Consider the following 16,604-nt stretch of genomic DNA (forward strand, 5'->3'; position numbering starts at 1 on the left):
AAAGTGAAAGGGAGAAAAAAAATTTATATATTGCAGAATAGTGTTATTTACAGAAACTTGACATTTTAAAGTATTTTAAAACATAATTTAATGAAAAGTGCAAAACTTTGAAGATATACTATTTAAGTATAGAAGAGATATAGCTTGATATTAAAACAGAGATTTTTAGTAAGATGGTAACCAAAAGTGTCATGTGTGAAATAATGATAAAAAAAAAAAAGATGAGTTGTAAAATGTGAAAAAAAAAAATTTTCTTATTTTACATTATGAGTCATCTTACAAGCACTTATGCAACTGCAGTCTTTCTTACAAGCACTTGATGAACCAAATAAGAACAACAAATATAATAACATCATTCAAGATGCAAAAATAAATATTTAATTACAGCTTAAAACGCACCCTAAAAATTATCCTACACCTCTTAAGAATATATAAAAAGATAAAAAAATGTAAAAATTTACAACAAAATTTACAGGAGAAAATGACAACTAGAATCAGTACTAAAAAACAAGTCTAAAAATGTTGTTTCTTACAAAAAGTTTTCTGTATTAATCCTCAAGTTATTAAACTCCATTAAAACTGAAAGAAACTGTATTATCAAAATTTTTCATTATTTTCAGCTCATATCATTTTGGTCTCAAGAATTTTTGATATTAGAGAGTTAAGTCTCAAGAACTTTTCATATTAAAAACTTATTACAGCTAATTTTGGTCTCAGGAGATTTTATTATTAGATACTTGATTCTCAAAACTTTGAATTTTTCCTATACAAAATTATTTTCATTTTTAAAAAATCATTTTTTCTTGAAAAAGTAATGGTTAAAATATTAGTAGAAAAAGGGAAAGAGAAAAATCATTGAAAGTTTTATTAAAACATGTTTTATTTTTAAACTATTCATTCAAATGTTTATTTAGTTTCAAGTGGTCTTAACACTATCTTATTATAAAAAAAGTGCTAAGACTATTTGAAATTAAATAAATTCTTTTGTGATACAAATAAATGCTTTGCACAGTGGTACAGATAAAAATATATTTCCCCATTAAAAAATATAAATGAATTGCACTGTGATGCAGATCAATGCATTTAAATGTAGCACAGATAATGAATTAGTCTAAACTTTCATAAATTTAACAGAACACAAAAACATTTTGATAATTTTTCAATAAAAAAAGTTTTATGTTTTTATGTTTAAGAAATGAAAATTGTGGATTTCAAACTTCAGTTTAACTAAAAAACAAATTTGTAAAATAAGTTTTAATTTTAAAAAGTTAAATCAGCACAAATTAGGTATATATTATCTAAATTTATCAATATACATATAAATATATAAAGAAAAAATATATATACAAAATAGCTGTAGAATATTCTTTATGTAATGTAGATTGATCTTTTTGTTTTAATTTTAGATTTTTACTTGGAGGAGAGAACTTTGTCAAAATTTAATCATTCATTCATCAAGTTTAACTAGGAAATGTAGCTTGTCAATAAAGTTTAAAAGCCAATGAAAATTTCAGCGGCTGATGATAATGTCTTCAGCTAAAACTAATGCAAATAATAAGCATTATACAACTGATTTTAAAACATCTGAATCATCATAATGACTCGAGGAGTAGTGAATTTTATCCATAACAATTGAATTACAAATATTGTCCATCTTTGACATCATATCACACCTTAGCTCTGCAATTTTGTTAATTAGAAGCTGTGTGATTCGATTCTCTGATGCTTGAATATGCTCAACAATTGCTCTATGAATATTTGAATCGCACAATGTGCATCTATTTATGAAAGGAAGTCAACTTATCAACAAAAAGACAAAAACAGAAAAAAAAAAGCTAAAATATGAGAAAAAAAATATGAATAGGTAAAAGTGTACTTGCCAAAAATTTAGTAAAAATTTTCTTTTATAGCTTTTAAAATAAAATTTAGTAAAAATTTTCTTTTATAGCTTTTAAAATAAAATTTAGTAAAAATTTTCTTTTATAGCTTTTAAAATAAAATTTAGTAAAAATTTTCTTTTATAGCTTTTAAAATAAAATTTAGTAAAAATTTTCTTTTATAGCTTTTAAAATAAAATTTAGTAAAAATTTTCTTTTATAGCTTTTAAAATAAAATTTAGTAAAAATTTTCTTTTATAGCTTTTAAAATAAAATTTAGTAAAAATTTTCTTAAAGATTCTGAAAGAAGTAATTCTTAAAAAATTCTTAAAGATTCTGAAAGAAGTAAAAACCTTTCATAAAAAAAAACGAAGAATTTTTTTATCCGTTTTTTTGTTTTTTAATGTTTTTGCTTTTTTAAATTTTTTTTATTTAAAACTATACTTCAAATTTTACACAAATTTACCATCTATCAGCAAGAATTAGTGTTGAGTAATTCCATATCAACTCAGCAAGATTTCAACCTTATTTAACCGGCTTCTTCAAATGTTTTTAAGTTTGTGTAAATGTTTTTAATTTATTCAGCTTTTAAAATAAAATTTAGTAAAAATTTTCTTTTATAGCTTTTAAAATAAAATTTAGTAAAAATTTTCTTTTATAGCTTTTAAAATAAAATTTAGTAAAAATTTTCTTTTATAGCTTTTAAAATAAAATTTAGTAAAAATTTTCTTTTATAGCTTTTAAAATAAAATTTAGTAAAAATTTTCTTTTATAGCTTTTAAAATAAAATTTAGTAAAAATTTTCTTTTACTGCTTTTAAAATAAATTTGTTGCTTTTATTTTTATAGGGAATATATTTACTTAGGTTGATTTGGAACTTTTTCGCTTTGATCATCATTTCTAATTAAGTCATCTCTTTCAAGTGGAGCTTCTTCAGAAGTCATGACATTGTTTGACATTCTCTGACTTGCACGAACCCTTGAACGAAGATAGGCTTCCCATCTAAATATAAATTCATATAAAACACAAACAAACTTAATGAAATAACAAAAAGGAATTCAAAAATTTAGTTTATTTTTTGTATTACATACGGAAAAAAGATTAGCACTTAACTACAAACTTAACAAAATAAGTTAAAATAAAACAAAACTGAACACATACCTGTCAGCTGAAAGTTGCTCTTGTGATCTATTTTGAATTTTACTTGAATCACTATCTTCTAATAAAGAAGTAAGCATTTTAGTAAAATCAGCTTCTTTTTCACTAGGCAAAGCAGACAAAGATTTAGGCCGATTATTTTTTTGGGAATGCTGGGGTCTGTGAGTAAAATGAGATGGCTTCGAATGTTCACTCTGGTCCATTAGAAGCTCTTTGATAAGTTTTAACTGCGACTTTTCATAATTGTCTTGCTCAATATATGATGCTCCTGTAAGTCAGATAAAGTAAAATGATACTTTAGAATACAATATGCTGCACTGCCAAATGTAACAATGTGAAAAAAACCTTGAACATTCAACACTCCAACATATAGCTACTTTTATTCATCATACTCAAAGAAATACTTAAATAGATTTAAGTTAAAAAAGTCTCACTTTTTAAAACAAACTTGAAAAATAAACATACTACTGTAAGCAGTAACTTTTGAAGCCTCTTCATTTAACAGAGCATTTGCAAGTACTGATTCCTGTGGAGGATTTGGGGTACCAAAGCCATTATAAAGTTCTTCTCTACGAGGACTTTTTACAGGTTGATAAGAAGAGGTCTTTTCTGATAAGGATTCTTTATCCATTGAAATATGTAGATTTGTGGAGTTATGTACAGTACCAAAACTATAAATTTCTGATCTTGATAAACTATTTTTTGGTTCATTCAAAGAGGCTCTTTGTGATAAGGATCCTCTATCTGTTAAAGTATGCAAATCTGGCTCAACAGTATCACGAGAAATAGGGTATAGACTGTGAAGTGATCTACTTGAGGAACTTGTTTTTGTTTGTCTAATAAAACCTTGGAATGAAGCGCTTTGAGATGCTTGCTGATGCTGATAAAATGTTGGTGATGAATGTTGCTCATCAATTCCTAAGTTATTTTGTATACTGCTCAACATTTGCAGCATAGAACCCTGATTACACATCTGTTTGAGAATAACTTCCTGAGTACTTTTTTCCCTATTCTAAAAGAATAAAGTTAAATATACATATAACACTACAACAGCCAAAAACAAATAAAAAAGCTTAATAAAAAAAACACCTGTTTCAGTTCAATCTCATTCATGAGGTTTTCTGCATTCTCAGGAATCTTAAGGCCCATTTCTTGAAGCATTTCCCGAATACCCTTTATGTCCACAGTGCTTGAATTTTTCTTTAAGATAAAATTAAAATTACTTTTTATGTCCTATAGAGGAAGAAAAAAAAACCCTAACATTAATTTTTAAAACTGATTTAAAAATTAAGTTTAAAAAGATTTTCATTCAAAAAAACCTCACATCTGATATAATTGACTTTTGAGGCATTCGGCTAAGAAGAATGACAACAGTTTGCAACCTCATTGAATTGTTAGAAGGGAGAGAAACAAACTAAAAGCATAAATATTTTAAAACATAAAACATAATATATATTCATAACACTTATTTACTAGGTTCTAAAAACTAAAAGTAAATATAATGCATAATTACTGTTTTAATCACTGACATTCTAATACACCAATCTTGCAAAAAAGTAATCAGTTAAAGCTGTGACTTTATAAACACAGTTTTTCTTTGCTTAATTTGAAATAAAAAGTATTCAAATAATAATATTTGCTAGATTTCCTTTTATTTCTTGAATTGCCTGAAGTTGCTGTGATACAGAATTGACAGATTTTTTGGGTAACTTCAGTTATAAGATTATTTCATTCTCTTTTGATGACATATTTGAGCACATTTAGCTTGATAATTTTTTTGTTTACATTTCTTTAATCCCACAGGAATTTGAAGTGATTAAGATCTGGAGATTGAGCAGGCCATTTTGACAACCATTGTTTAACATTCATGCAGTATGCTCAGGATCATGATCATGCTGGGAAACAAAATTGCTATTAAGGATCAACTGTTTAGCATCAAACAACTTTATTTCAAAACAATTACAGTTTATTTGCATGACCTTTAGTACATTTTAATTGCATAACTTTATTGTTATTGTTGACTAAGCAATTCTTCCATACAAATCAGCCATGACAACTACTTGTTTCCAGAACATTTGGAATAGTTTGTGTTGATAACTGAACATCAAGATATACTTTAATATTTGCTACAAATTTTGATCCAAAAATCTTAGATTTATTTTAATTTCATGAATTATGGCATTTCTAAACTATTTATTGATTTTATGTGACTGGAAAGCTCTTATTTTGCTGAGTACTGAGCCAGTTGTTTAAACAAACTTGATTGTAGAATTGTTGAATGCTGTTTAGAATTGATATTTGAATATTGAATTAATTGTTGAATTGTTGTTTATTCCAGCAATTCCAGGTTCATTTTTATTACCTTGATGATGATATTTTTTTCATCAGAATTAAATATGTAAATGAAAATAAGTTACATGGCAATTATTATAAAAAAAACTTTTCCAACCAGATGGAAATATTTTTTACTAACTGTTTTGCGTGTGTGTGGGTGTGTATACACCCACACACATGCATACAACAGTCAGTAAAAATATATATACACAAACATTGACTTTAAATATGGTGAAAAAAAAACTAAAACCAAAAATATGGTTCATTTAAAAAGTTCAAAATAAAGTAAAATGATTGTTATTGTTATGCACACTAATACACCTTAAATTCAAACATTTTTGACTTATCAATAACTAGTGTTACCACCTCTTGATGTTATTACAGCCTGATAGCACAGTACCATACTTTCAATTAGAGATCTAATCATTTCTTGAGAAATATCTTCCCACACCCTGTTGAAGATATTCTGCGCCATACCATCAATAAGCTCCCTCCATATAAAGTGGTTTCTCGAATATTACAAGCAAAATATCATTCATTTGGTCTTCTGTATACTCTTGGGTGATGATCAGAATTTACAAAGCAAAACCTTGACTCATCTGTAATTAAGACCTGTCCCCAAGATCTTGACTAAAAGCAGTTCCCCATGAACTTCATCAAGTTGTATCTGGAGACTGTGCGGCAGTGAACTGTTCTCTCAGTGTTCGAAGCATTAAAAATTGGTCCTTGATGACATCATTGCTCATGGTCTGCCTTGGCCAAGTCATCTAGCATGATCATTGGTCTCTACAATTCTTTGTAGAACCCTAGTGACTATTGTATGAGACACTCCAAATCTCCTACCAAGTTTGCGATTTATTAATCCTTCAATGGACAAAGTAACAATTGCATCACATTCATCATGACTTAAATTTTGTCTAGAATGCTGCATTGCAAACAGATGTGTTGCTCAAATAACAGTTACCTTTTCTACTGTTAAAACAATAGAAGTGAGATTTAATTACAGCAAAACATGCTACTTATGAAAAGCTGCTATAATTCCTAAATTAAATAAGGGAAATGGAATAAAACCTGCAAAAGGTGTAACAATAAACATTTATATCATCTTTGTAATTGATAAATCCGGGAAATACATATTATTTTTAAAAATGTTGGAATTTATAAGTGGTGCATTAATTTTGCAGTTAATTGTATCAGGCAACCAAAAAAGTTCATGCGGTTTTGCAGATCCATAAATAAATACACATAAAAACAGTTTTAATAAAGTTTATTCTGAAAAATTGTCTCCTTCAGTAATAATAACTTTCTCCCATCGTGAAACAAGCTGGTATATTCCATTTTTATAAAAGTCTTGAGTTTGGTAGCTTAAAAATTGAATTAACTCATTTTCAAGATCTTCTCTATTTCGAAACTGTCGATTCCTCATATGATTATCCAGGGCCAAAAACAGGTGATAGCCGCTTGGCGCAAGGTCTGGTTAATACGGAGGGTGAGGTAGAATCTCCCATTGTAAACAGGCTAGAGTTTCCTGTGTGATTTTTGCGGTGTGCGGTCTGGCATTGTCCTGGTAGAATACAGCACCTTTTCTGTTTGCCAAACCTGCTTGTTTTTGGTGAAGAGCAACCGAAACGCTGTCCAATTGGGCTAAGTATATCTCAGCAGTAATGGTTTGTCCACTTGGTAGCAACTCATAGTGAACAATACCTGCTGTAGTCCACCATACACACAGTAAAACCTTTTGTTGGTTTTACTATGTGTATGGTGGACTACAGCAGGTATCGTTCGAACATATCATTGGCTAGCCAGTAACTGGATCGTTACTGGCTAGCCAATAATACGTTCGTTTTTTGTTGCAGTACATAATCCATTTTTTGTCACAGGTCAACATCCGGTCAAAAAATGGCACTAAATTGTGGCAGGAAAGCAATGAAGAACAAATGGTTAAGCGCTGTAGCTTGTTTGTTTCACTCAACTCATAAGGTACCCATTTGGTCAACTTTCAATGTTTTCCAAGTTGGTGCAAATGTAAACGAATAGTTACATCACTTACATTAAATCTTAAGGCAAGGTCCTGACATGTTTGACTGGAGTCCTGCTCGATTGCCAGCTTGATATCCTCATTTTTTTTATGGATGGTCTTCCAGATCTTGGTTCATCTTCAAGGTTTTCATTTCCAGAAGAAAATTTTTTAAACCACTTTGGTTCCAAGTTTGAACTCATAAAGTAAACAGGCGCGAATTATCGCATCTGACATAGCCATACTCCACTTAAGACTTTAAATTTAAAACGCCTTAATAAAACTTATGAAACACACTGATTGATTCTCCTTAAAACAAGCTTTAATTTATATGCAAAATCATCCCCCCACAACAACCAGTTTTCTTAATACATTTCTTAGAAATAGGCAATTAGGATAAACCGCACAAACTTTTTTGGTTGCCTAATATATATGTAAGACAAACCTTTAGAGCCACTTTATCAGCATTGTGCGTTAGAGGGGCAATGTCAAACTCACTTTGAAACAATGATGGTGTGCTAAACATATGAGAAAATTTAAGTCTAGAGTATTATTTTCAAAAAAACAGAATTAAATAAGTATAATAAAAAGTATATTTTTGCTAAATAGAAAAACCATCCTAAAAAGAAACAGAAGTGCTTAAGAAAAATTGCCAAAGAAGCAAGAAATCTAATCCAAAGAGTCGAAAGCTCCAGACAATATCCAAAAGCATATGAAAAGTAGATCTATTCTAATCTTAATCCTCTGCCAGATACAGACAAACTTCAACCTGACCTGAATAACATATCAAACACATTAATAAAAAAACGTAACTAATCAAAACCAGGTAAAAAAGGAGCCTTAGCTTTTAAGCACAGCTTCAAGTCTAAAAGATGCTAATCATTGAATGAACTATGTAAACTGAAAGAAAATGTTTGATGGAAAAACGTTAGTGTCAATGATGTCAAAAGGTTAGTTAAATATAAATTAGAGGAGAAAAAAATTTTGAGGGCTATCCTAATATCATATTCATAACTGATGAAGAATGTGGCTGCTTAAAAGAATGCACTTATAATTAGCACTATGATTGGGACAATGATCAGGAAGCTGGGATTAGCAATAGTAAGATGAAAAAAGTTGCGCCAGCAAAGTAATTCTCCTGTGCTGAAAGAAAACTAGAAAAATCTAAAAATTAAAGTCAACTTAATCAAGTTCAATGATAAACTATTCAATATTGCAGCATTTCATAAATTATTTCTGATGAGCACACACAATGACACTGACAAGTTTAAACAAGTTTAAAATATATATATATAGTACACTGTGACCATTTTCTATAGGCGCATGTGGATTATGTCTTAAAAATGTACTTAACTTTATTTTTATAGAGCATTGCAATAAATTATAAATAAAATATCAAAAAGTAATGAAAATTATCAAAAATTAATATCAAATTTGAAAATAGGTCAATCATAAATGAATTAAATTCAAAAGATAGCTGACTATTTTCTATAGACGCAGTTCACATTTTTTAACAAAACTATTCAAAAAAAATGTTTTTGTCACATTTTTAGTACTCGATTGGACCTCCTTTGCGCTCAATTACTTGATAAATTCGTTTTGGCATACTTCCCACCAAGTTTTCCAGCACTTTTGGCTCCATATCCTCCCAGCATTCTGATACCGCTTCTTTTAGCTCTGCCACAGAGTTATATTGCTTCTGGTCAGCATAGATACGTCTTACAATGATTCCCCAGATGTTTTCAACAGGATTCAAATCTGGACTGCGAGCAGGCCACCACATTTGCTCGATTTTTTTAGCTTCAAACCAAGCTTTAGTCTCGTTACTTGTGTGAATGCTGGCGTTATCTTGTTGAAAAACAAACTTTTTGCGTCGATATTTGTTTTGAAATGGAATCAAACATAATTTTAGCACATCAATGTATTCAGAACTTTTCATTTTGCAAGATGTAAATGCTAAATTTAACTTTCCTGTTGCACAAAACCCAAGCCAAACCATCAAAGATCCACCACCAAAATTCCTTGTCGAAAAATATTTGGGTTCTCTCCTCAAATCACGCCAGTAGCCACTAAAATCAGGCCTATCAAGATTAAACTTTTTCTCGTCCGAAAAAATCACCTGGTATTGAAAGCAAAAATATTAAGCTATTTAGACATCTCACGTATTTATGAGAATTTAATCTAAAATTTCTTACTTGTTCCCAATCGCATGCCATGTTTTCGCGGGCGAATTCCATCCGTTTCTGTTTGTGAACAGGCTTCAAATTTGGTGCTTTATTCATTTTTGATCTTACAATGTGTGGGCTGTCTTTGAGAACTTTCCTAATCGTCTCATTGCAAATATTTAAACCCAAATCTGACTTAATTGTTTTCAAACTTTTTGATGAATTTGATGCGAGTCGAACAATCCTGCGTTTTTCACGGTCTGAAACCTTAGATTTCTTTGGTTTCCTCTTGATTGTTGCATAATCTGTTGGATTTTTCAAGAAATTACCGATAACGTGATCTGATCTCTTCAATCTTCTAGCAATTTCTCGATTTGGAACTTTTTCTCGATGATAAGCCAATATTTGACCTTTTTCAATATTGGTAAGGACCTTTCCTTTCGGCATTTGGTTAAGTTCAATTTAATTTCGACTCACAAAATAAAAAATACTACAGAATATAAGAAATTTGCGACAAAACGTGTAAAAACTTTAGTGCGTCTATAGAAAATTGCCACGTGAATATTAAAAATTTAATTATTTTAATACAATCAAGATAGTTAATAATTAATGCATAATGGATCATTGTTTTCTTACATATACTTATTCAAAAGTACCATTAGAACAATTTTATTACCACAGTAACACTGTAAATCCGCTAAATTTTACATGCGTCTATAGAAAATGGTCGCAGTGTACTTGAATCCATAACTTGCTATCTTTTTTTTCATTGATCATCACTTTCTTTTGAATGTGATGATCAATGAAACTTCTTTGGAAATGAACCTACTAGTTGCCTTTGTCACAGAGACGTCACAGTTGATTTTTATCATACTTAGTCACAACAAAGCAAAAACATAGTGAATGAAAAGTTCTTCAGACTGCTGGCTATTATTTTAAACTTGAACAGTTTTTTTAAGATATTATAATTGTTGACAACAGCAGCAAAAGGTAATTATACTGGCCCAGGTACCTAATTATAAAAATATATTTAGAACAAATTAAATAGGAAGCTAAACTAGAAATGTTTATCAAAAATAAAAATTTGTATTTAAGGAAGATATGCAGGGAGCTACCCTATGATATTAATTAACAATTATGGGCTAAATATTAAAGAAAATAAACAGCCTTTTTGTAAACAAGATAGAGAACTTCTGAAACTAATAGTAAATCATAAAATTTTGATTCAAACATTTGGAGAAAGTTGCACAACCTTGTATTTATAATTAATTGTATTTTCATCATTTAAGACTATCTTTATGGGACACATACTCTTATCAAAGAGTATAAAGTGTCCTTTTGATACAATTGGGTTTATTAATAGATATAAAAGCTTTAAAATGATGCTTTAAAGAGAAAGCTTTCTTAAAATTCACACTAAAAAAATAACATCATTATAAATAACATCATTCAATTCTAAAGTTTGGATTGCAACGTTATATATAACGTTATATTTAGATTTATGATGTTATATTATTAAAATAACATTATATTTGTATTTTGATGTTATATTTAACGTTATACTTAACATGTTAAAATGATGTTATATTTTCAAGAATAAATTATTTAATTTAATCTTGAAACAAGGCCGTTTTAACTATAGGCCTCGTTTCAAGACTTTTTAATTATCTCTTGATAACATCAAGATGCGCGAACTCTGACAATATATATATGTATATATATATATATGTATATGAACCTAACTCATTATCTGGAACAATAATATGAGATGCTTGAGGTCTTGGCATTTTACAGTTTTTTAAATAAAAGACACTTATTTCCATTTTACAAATATTTTCAATTTAAAACTTTTCTTTAAAATAAAATTTAAAATTTAGTAAAATTCTTAATTATGCAAGTTCTTTTGTTTAAAAATATTCCGAAAACAAAAGGACTTTTTAATTACTTTTTATTACGCTATGAAAAAGTTGCACTTTTACTGTTTTAGTTTACGTACATAAAATACGATTCAACCACTCTACATATAAAAGACAAAGAGTAGATTTAATATGAAAGCTGTAAAAGTTACTTGTAATGGGAAGTCAAAAACTGTTGTTGCCACATCCAATGATCTAAATGCATTTATGGCAAATAGTAAGTGTACTTGATATAGTTTATAAATGAATAAAATATTAATTAATAATAAAACTATATACAGAGTTCCCAAAGTATATATGTATGTATATATAATAGAAATATTGTTTTTTTAGTATGTTCTACTTTTAATGTTCAAAACATATTAAAGTTAAAATGGCTTGGTTGCGCGGTAAACACTTCAACTTTTTGCGCGGTAAACACTTCAACTTTAACAGCAAATTCAATTGAAGGATTTAAAGAAGGATTTAGTCAAAAAAACTGTTCGCTGATGTAGGCGCTGTAATTCTATGCGGGCTGAAATGATTGAGTTTACAACACATGAAGAGTGTCTGATTCGAAATTTGCCTAAACATGTCATACGTTGAAATGAGTTGAATTCTGGGCTAAGTAAAACTGATAAAACAAAATGGTCAAGAAACTATGGTATTGTTAACTTTAGTATTTTATCAGATATTCCGAATTTCGATGTCACCAAGCAGTTGCTTTTTGATCCAATACATGATTTATTGGAAGGGGTTGTGCCGTTACATTTAGAATTATTTTTACTGTACTGTATACCAGAAAAGTTTTCCTTAGCTGATCTTAACCAATGGCTTCAATCATATATATATCCTTCTGGTGTTGAAAAGCCTAGTGTTATTTTACCTTCACTTAAAATCCGAGGACAATTTGGTAGTGGACAAGTATTAACTCTCTCTCGTGTGCTGTGTTTTTATTTATTAAGATTTATGGATTTATCTGATCCTCACCTTTCATGCTTAGATAAACTTATACAAATAGTGCAGCTATGTATGCCTCCGTTAGTAACTGATATTTATATTAAGGACCTAAAGGTTTGTATTCAAGCACATCATTGCAGTTTCCTTCAATTATATTCAAACAGTTTTATTCCAAAACTACATTTTCTTGTACACTATCCATCACAAGCATCTCTATTTGGGTCATTACGTGGACATCTCTGTCTTGCATTTGAACGTAAACATCAAGTAATAAAAAATTTCAGACATTTTAATTTTAAAAACATTCCGTATTCAGCTTGCAAAGCAATGATTGTAAATACAACTGGATTGTTTTTTAATTCTTTTGGTGAACGATGATGTGATGTTTATGGAGAGGTTGATCAATTAAAATTTAAGGATGGTTTTATTTCAAGTGTAGTCATTAATGGAATTCATTATAAGCAAGGTGACATTCTGACACAAATAAAAATAAATTAGAATTCTATAAAATTCTTGAAATTTTAACAGAAAATGAAAAGCGTATTTTCAAAGCGCAGAAATTAATTATTAAAAGTTATTCTGCTTACATCACAGCTGAAATTTCGCCTGGTATTAAATATATAGAAGCAGATAGTCTTCTTTTTCCTTGGTGTGTTCATCAATTATGCTCTGATGACACAAATAAAATACTTTTGTTTCCACCAGCAATACCCAATTTAAATTTTTTGTAATACAAACATTTTTTTTTTCTGGAACTGTCCTTTATAAATTTATGTGAAATAGTTATTGGTGATAAACAATTAATTACATTATTATGATTTCAGAAACAATAATTCTTCAAGAATTATTTTTGCGTCATAATTATTAAAAATATGCTTTTTGAGTTAATATTAATAATATTTGTTCAGGGATAGTTTTATTATTTAGAAAAATTTTGTAATTGTAAATATTTTGTATTCTTTAGATCTTAAAAGTACCATTTCCTGAAGCTGGTATTCGTAGCATTGAAGAATATTTTATTTTTCAGTGATAGAGTATTTGAATGGAAAAATTATTTCTATCAACGATATCAAAAAACAGTTAAAAACCTCCTTAATTAATTATTGCAAGGATTTTCTGCCTCAAAGCATTGATAAATGGGTAAGAAGAGAGTTTTTTGCACGCCTAAAGTCTTCAATGATAAGTCAATTTCCATTATGTATGGAGGACTGGGTGCGTTTATTTTATTAATTTAAGTTCATGAATATAATATAAAACAGTTTATGTTTTCAATAAATTGTTTGCAACAATTTTTGTGTTGCCGATAATGTAGCAATATAATATAAAACAAAAAAATTTTGAGATATGATATTATTTTCAGGATAAGCTTTTAGGTTTAATAGCTAATACATTAAGACAGCAACAATGGACAAAGTCAAACAAGGCAAGTCCAAAATTTGGACAACTTTCTAAATCCAAAAAATCATCTTCTTTGTTGGCGTTAGTAAATTCAGCTGAACCTGTTTTAAGTAAAAAACAGTTACTTCATGAAGTTGAGGTTTGTATATAAATAGCTTTTAATTGTACAAAATTAAAATTTATACTATAAAATAGATTTATCAATAAATCTAATCATTGGTGTTGTACTTATATAAAGTATTAAATTTAATGTATATTTTATATAATTTTTTTACTATTTTAATATTTACATTTGTATTCACAACACATATTCTTTAACAGATTGAGCTGCAGAAAAATAAGCCTTCGACTCAAGTTTAGGCAATTTTAAATCGAAATTTGTTTGAGCCCCAGATATTTAAAAGCATTCCGATTCGACTGCAATTATCTCCATTTCTTCTTATAAGCGAGTTTTGTAAGCTTTATCCCATGTTTAAAGATTTTGAGCGTAGTTCTAAAGAGTTTTGTGATATAGTTTTTTCCGAAGGGTCAGCTTTTTTGAATTTAGTAAAGTTTCAAGGTGATGTTTCCTGTAAAAAGTCTTCTTTCCAAGCTTTCCATTTAACTCAGGTAAATAGTAACATTATTTTTTGTATAGATTACTCTGCAATATAAACTTTTGATTATGAAATTGTTTAACAGTCTGATAATCTGGATGAAACCCATTTTATGATTTATACCCATTCAATGAAACCCATTTTATGATTCGTAGCAGAAATGGATGTGAGCTACAGAAAGCACAGATTTCATCAGCCAGCAAAGTGTTTTGTTGCATCATTGCCGTTTACTATCTTATGGACCTGACATATCCATCGAGTTATGCGCATAAATTATTTTGAAGGACACTTTTCTCTACAAGTCACAAAAAGCAACCAACTATTTAAAAAAATATGGTTTATTAAAGTGCTAATAATAATAATAATAATTATATATATATATATATATATATATATATATATATATATATATATATATATATATATATATATATATATATATATATATACATACACAAATATATATATTTGTATATATATAGGATTACTTTATATGAATAGGTCAAGATAATTATTTAAATATTGTGTTTATATTATATTATATATAACAGCTATATGTATCAGATTTATTTAAATATTGTGATGAAATTTATTGAACTGATATTATATCTGAAAATTATAACGTCATTTTTCAAGATATAACATCAATATAACAATAAATATTGTTGCTATATTGACAATATATCTTGAAAAATGATGTTATATTCTTCAGATATAACATCATTTTGATGTTATAATAACGTTATATTGATGTTATATCTTGAAAAAGGATGTTATATTTTTAAAATACAACATCATTTTGATGTTATAATGACGTTATATTGATGTTATAATGATGTTAGTTTGCGCCACTTTGTCGTTATATTTTTTTAAAATATAACATCATAATTTTTTAGTGTGTTGATTAAAAAAACTAGAAAATAGAAAAAAAAAAAGAACATTAAAAAAAACTCTCTGACACACACAACAACACCTTAAGCTTAAAAAATCATATTGAAGAAAATCTTTTTTACAAACAAGTGGTTTGGTAGTTTATATCAAGGTGTTCCTTTCAAATTTTTATGACTTAAATTTGAATAGGTCTGATGTCCAATTAAGAATGAATTCTCTTGAATTAAATAAAGATTAGATCTATTTTATTAATGCAATAGTGATGATATCCAATATCAGCAACACTTAAAAATAAACATTAGACAACTTGTAATTAACTTAAGCTGGATTACCTTATCAAATTTCTTAAATTATCATAAACTAATTTAACAAATTTCTTAACCAAAAATCTGATTAAATTTTTTTAAAAATCTGATTAAATATTTTAAATTACTAGGAATTATCAAAATTCTTAACTTGATAAGAATTACTTAAAAAATATGATCAACTTGTGTCCTTTTTAAAATTCTAAACAAAAACTTAGAGTTTAAATAAAAATTTAATATCTTATTTTGTGAAAACCTTACATATTCAAAAACTAACAAAAAAAAAAAAAAAAAATTACCTTCCTTTTTTAAGAGTCAGCATAAAGCCTTTAGAAGTCTTTATATACATATCATTCACATACAATTCTAAATGCTTGGCTTCACTCACTATAATCAATTTTGATATTGCATACTCATTTGAAATGGCTTGAGACACAATTTGTAATTCACACGGTACTGATCCCTGCTCTATATTTGGTTGGGAGAGAATCACACCATAATTAGAGGCCTGAATGCTTTCAGTAATCACTTGAGATTCTAACCTATTAGGAAATGGCATTTATGTTAAAAAATGATGTACATTAGTTGAAATTTAAAGAATTACAGTTTTCCAATTTATAAATAATCCTAAAAATGGAAAATTTCAAAAATACCTTAGTACATCATTTAGATCATACACATGAAAAATTTCATCTTCAATATTTTTTTGGCACCAATCTTTTGGATAATCCCATGAAAATAAAATTGTAAATCCCTTTAAATAAGATTCATCATACAATTTAGTTGAAGAAGCCAGAGCTGACAACATGATCAATGTAAATTAATCATGCTATAATAAATTTATTTTTTTTTTAATTAAATAGAAACTAAAACATTAAAAGGAAACTGAAGGTAAATAAAACCACTCTAATAAATGAAACCTAAATCAAAATAACAATAAAGATGAACAACAGAATTTTTTAATATTACATTTTTTAATATTTTATTTTTAATAACAACTTAATTTAA

At 28.0% G+C, this 16,604-nt stretch overlaps 1 protein-coding gene and 1 pseudogene across 2 annotated transcripts; one reads left to right on the top strand and one right to left on the bottom strand.

Moving 5' to 3' along the window:
- Positions 1-1,346: 1,346 nt before the first annotated feature.
- LOC145180783 (uncharacterized) lies at positions 1,347-16,487 on the bottom strand. 2 transcript variants are annotated; one of them, XM_090082493.1, is made up of 10 exons: positions 16,250-16,487; positions 15,896-16,138; positions 7,832-7,904; positions 4,360-4,449; positions 4,125-4,235; positions 3,501-4,047; positions 3,039-3,303; positions 2,739-2,879; positions 1,674-1,778; positions 1,389-1,542 (listed from the first exon to the last, which is right to left on the bottom strand). In XM_090082493.1, the coding sequence occupies exons 1-10, from the start codon at positions 16,402-16,404 to the stop codon at positions 1,533-1,535; spliced, it is 1,740 nt and encodes a 579-aa protein (XP_089938619.1). In that variant the 5' UTR covers positions 16,405-16,487; the 3' UTR covers positions 1,389-1,532. The 2 variants fall into 2 exon arrangements, with proteins under 2 accessions (XP_089938618.1, XP_089938619.1); XM_090082492.1 differs by having other exon boundaries at positions 1,347-1,778.
- LOC149890864 (uncharacterized) lies at positions 11,972-13,137 on the top strand (annotated as a pseudogene).
- Positions 16,488-16,604: the final 117 nt, after the last annotated feature.

The sequence above is a fragment of the Hydra viridissima genome, unplaced genomic scaffold, assembly GCF_058129835.1.
Source record: "Hydra viridissima isolate aposymbiotic clone 2 unplaced genomic scaffold, HvirCarnegie_v1 scaffold_3, whole genome shotgun sequence".
In the NCBI taxonomy this organism is placed as follows: domain Eukaryota; kingdom Metazoa; phylum Cnidaria; class Hydrozoa; order Anthoathecata; family Hydridae; genus Hydra; species Hydra viridissima.

Coding starts and splice junctions, on each gene's coding strand:
- LOC145180783 (XM_090082492.1), bottom strand. CDS start 16,404: ATGTTGTCAGCTCTGGCTTCTTCAACTAAATTGTATGATGAATCTTAT. Junction 16,139..16,249: donor GATCTAAATGATGTACTAAG/GTATTTTTGAAA, acceptor ATTTCCTAATAG/GTTAGAATCTCAAGTGATTA. Junction 7,905..15,895: donor CTGACTCTTAAAAAAGGAAG/GTAATTTTTTTT, acceptor TCATATGTTTAG/CACACCATCATTGTTTCAAA.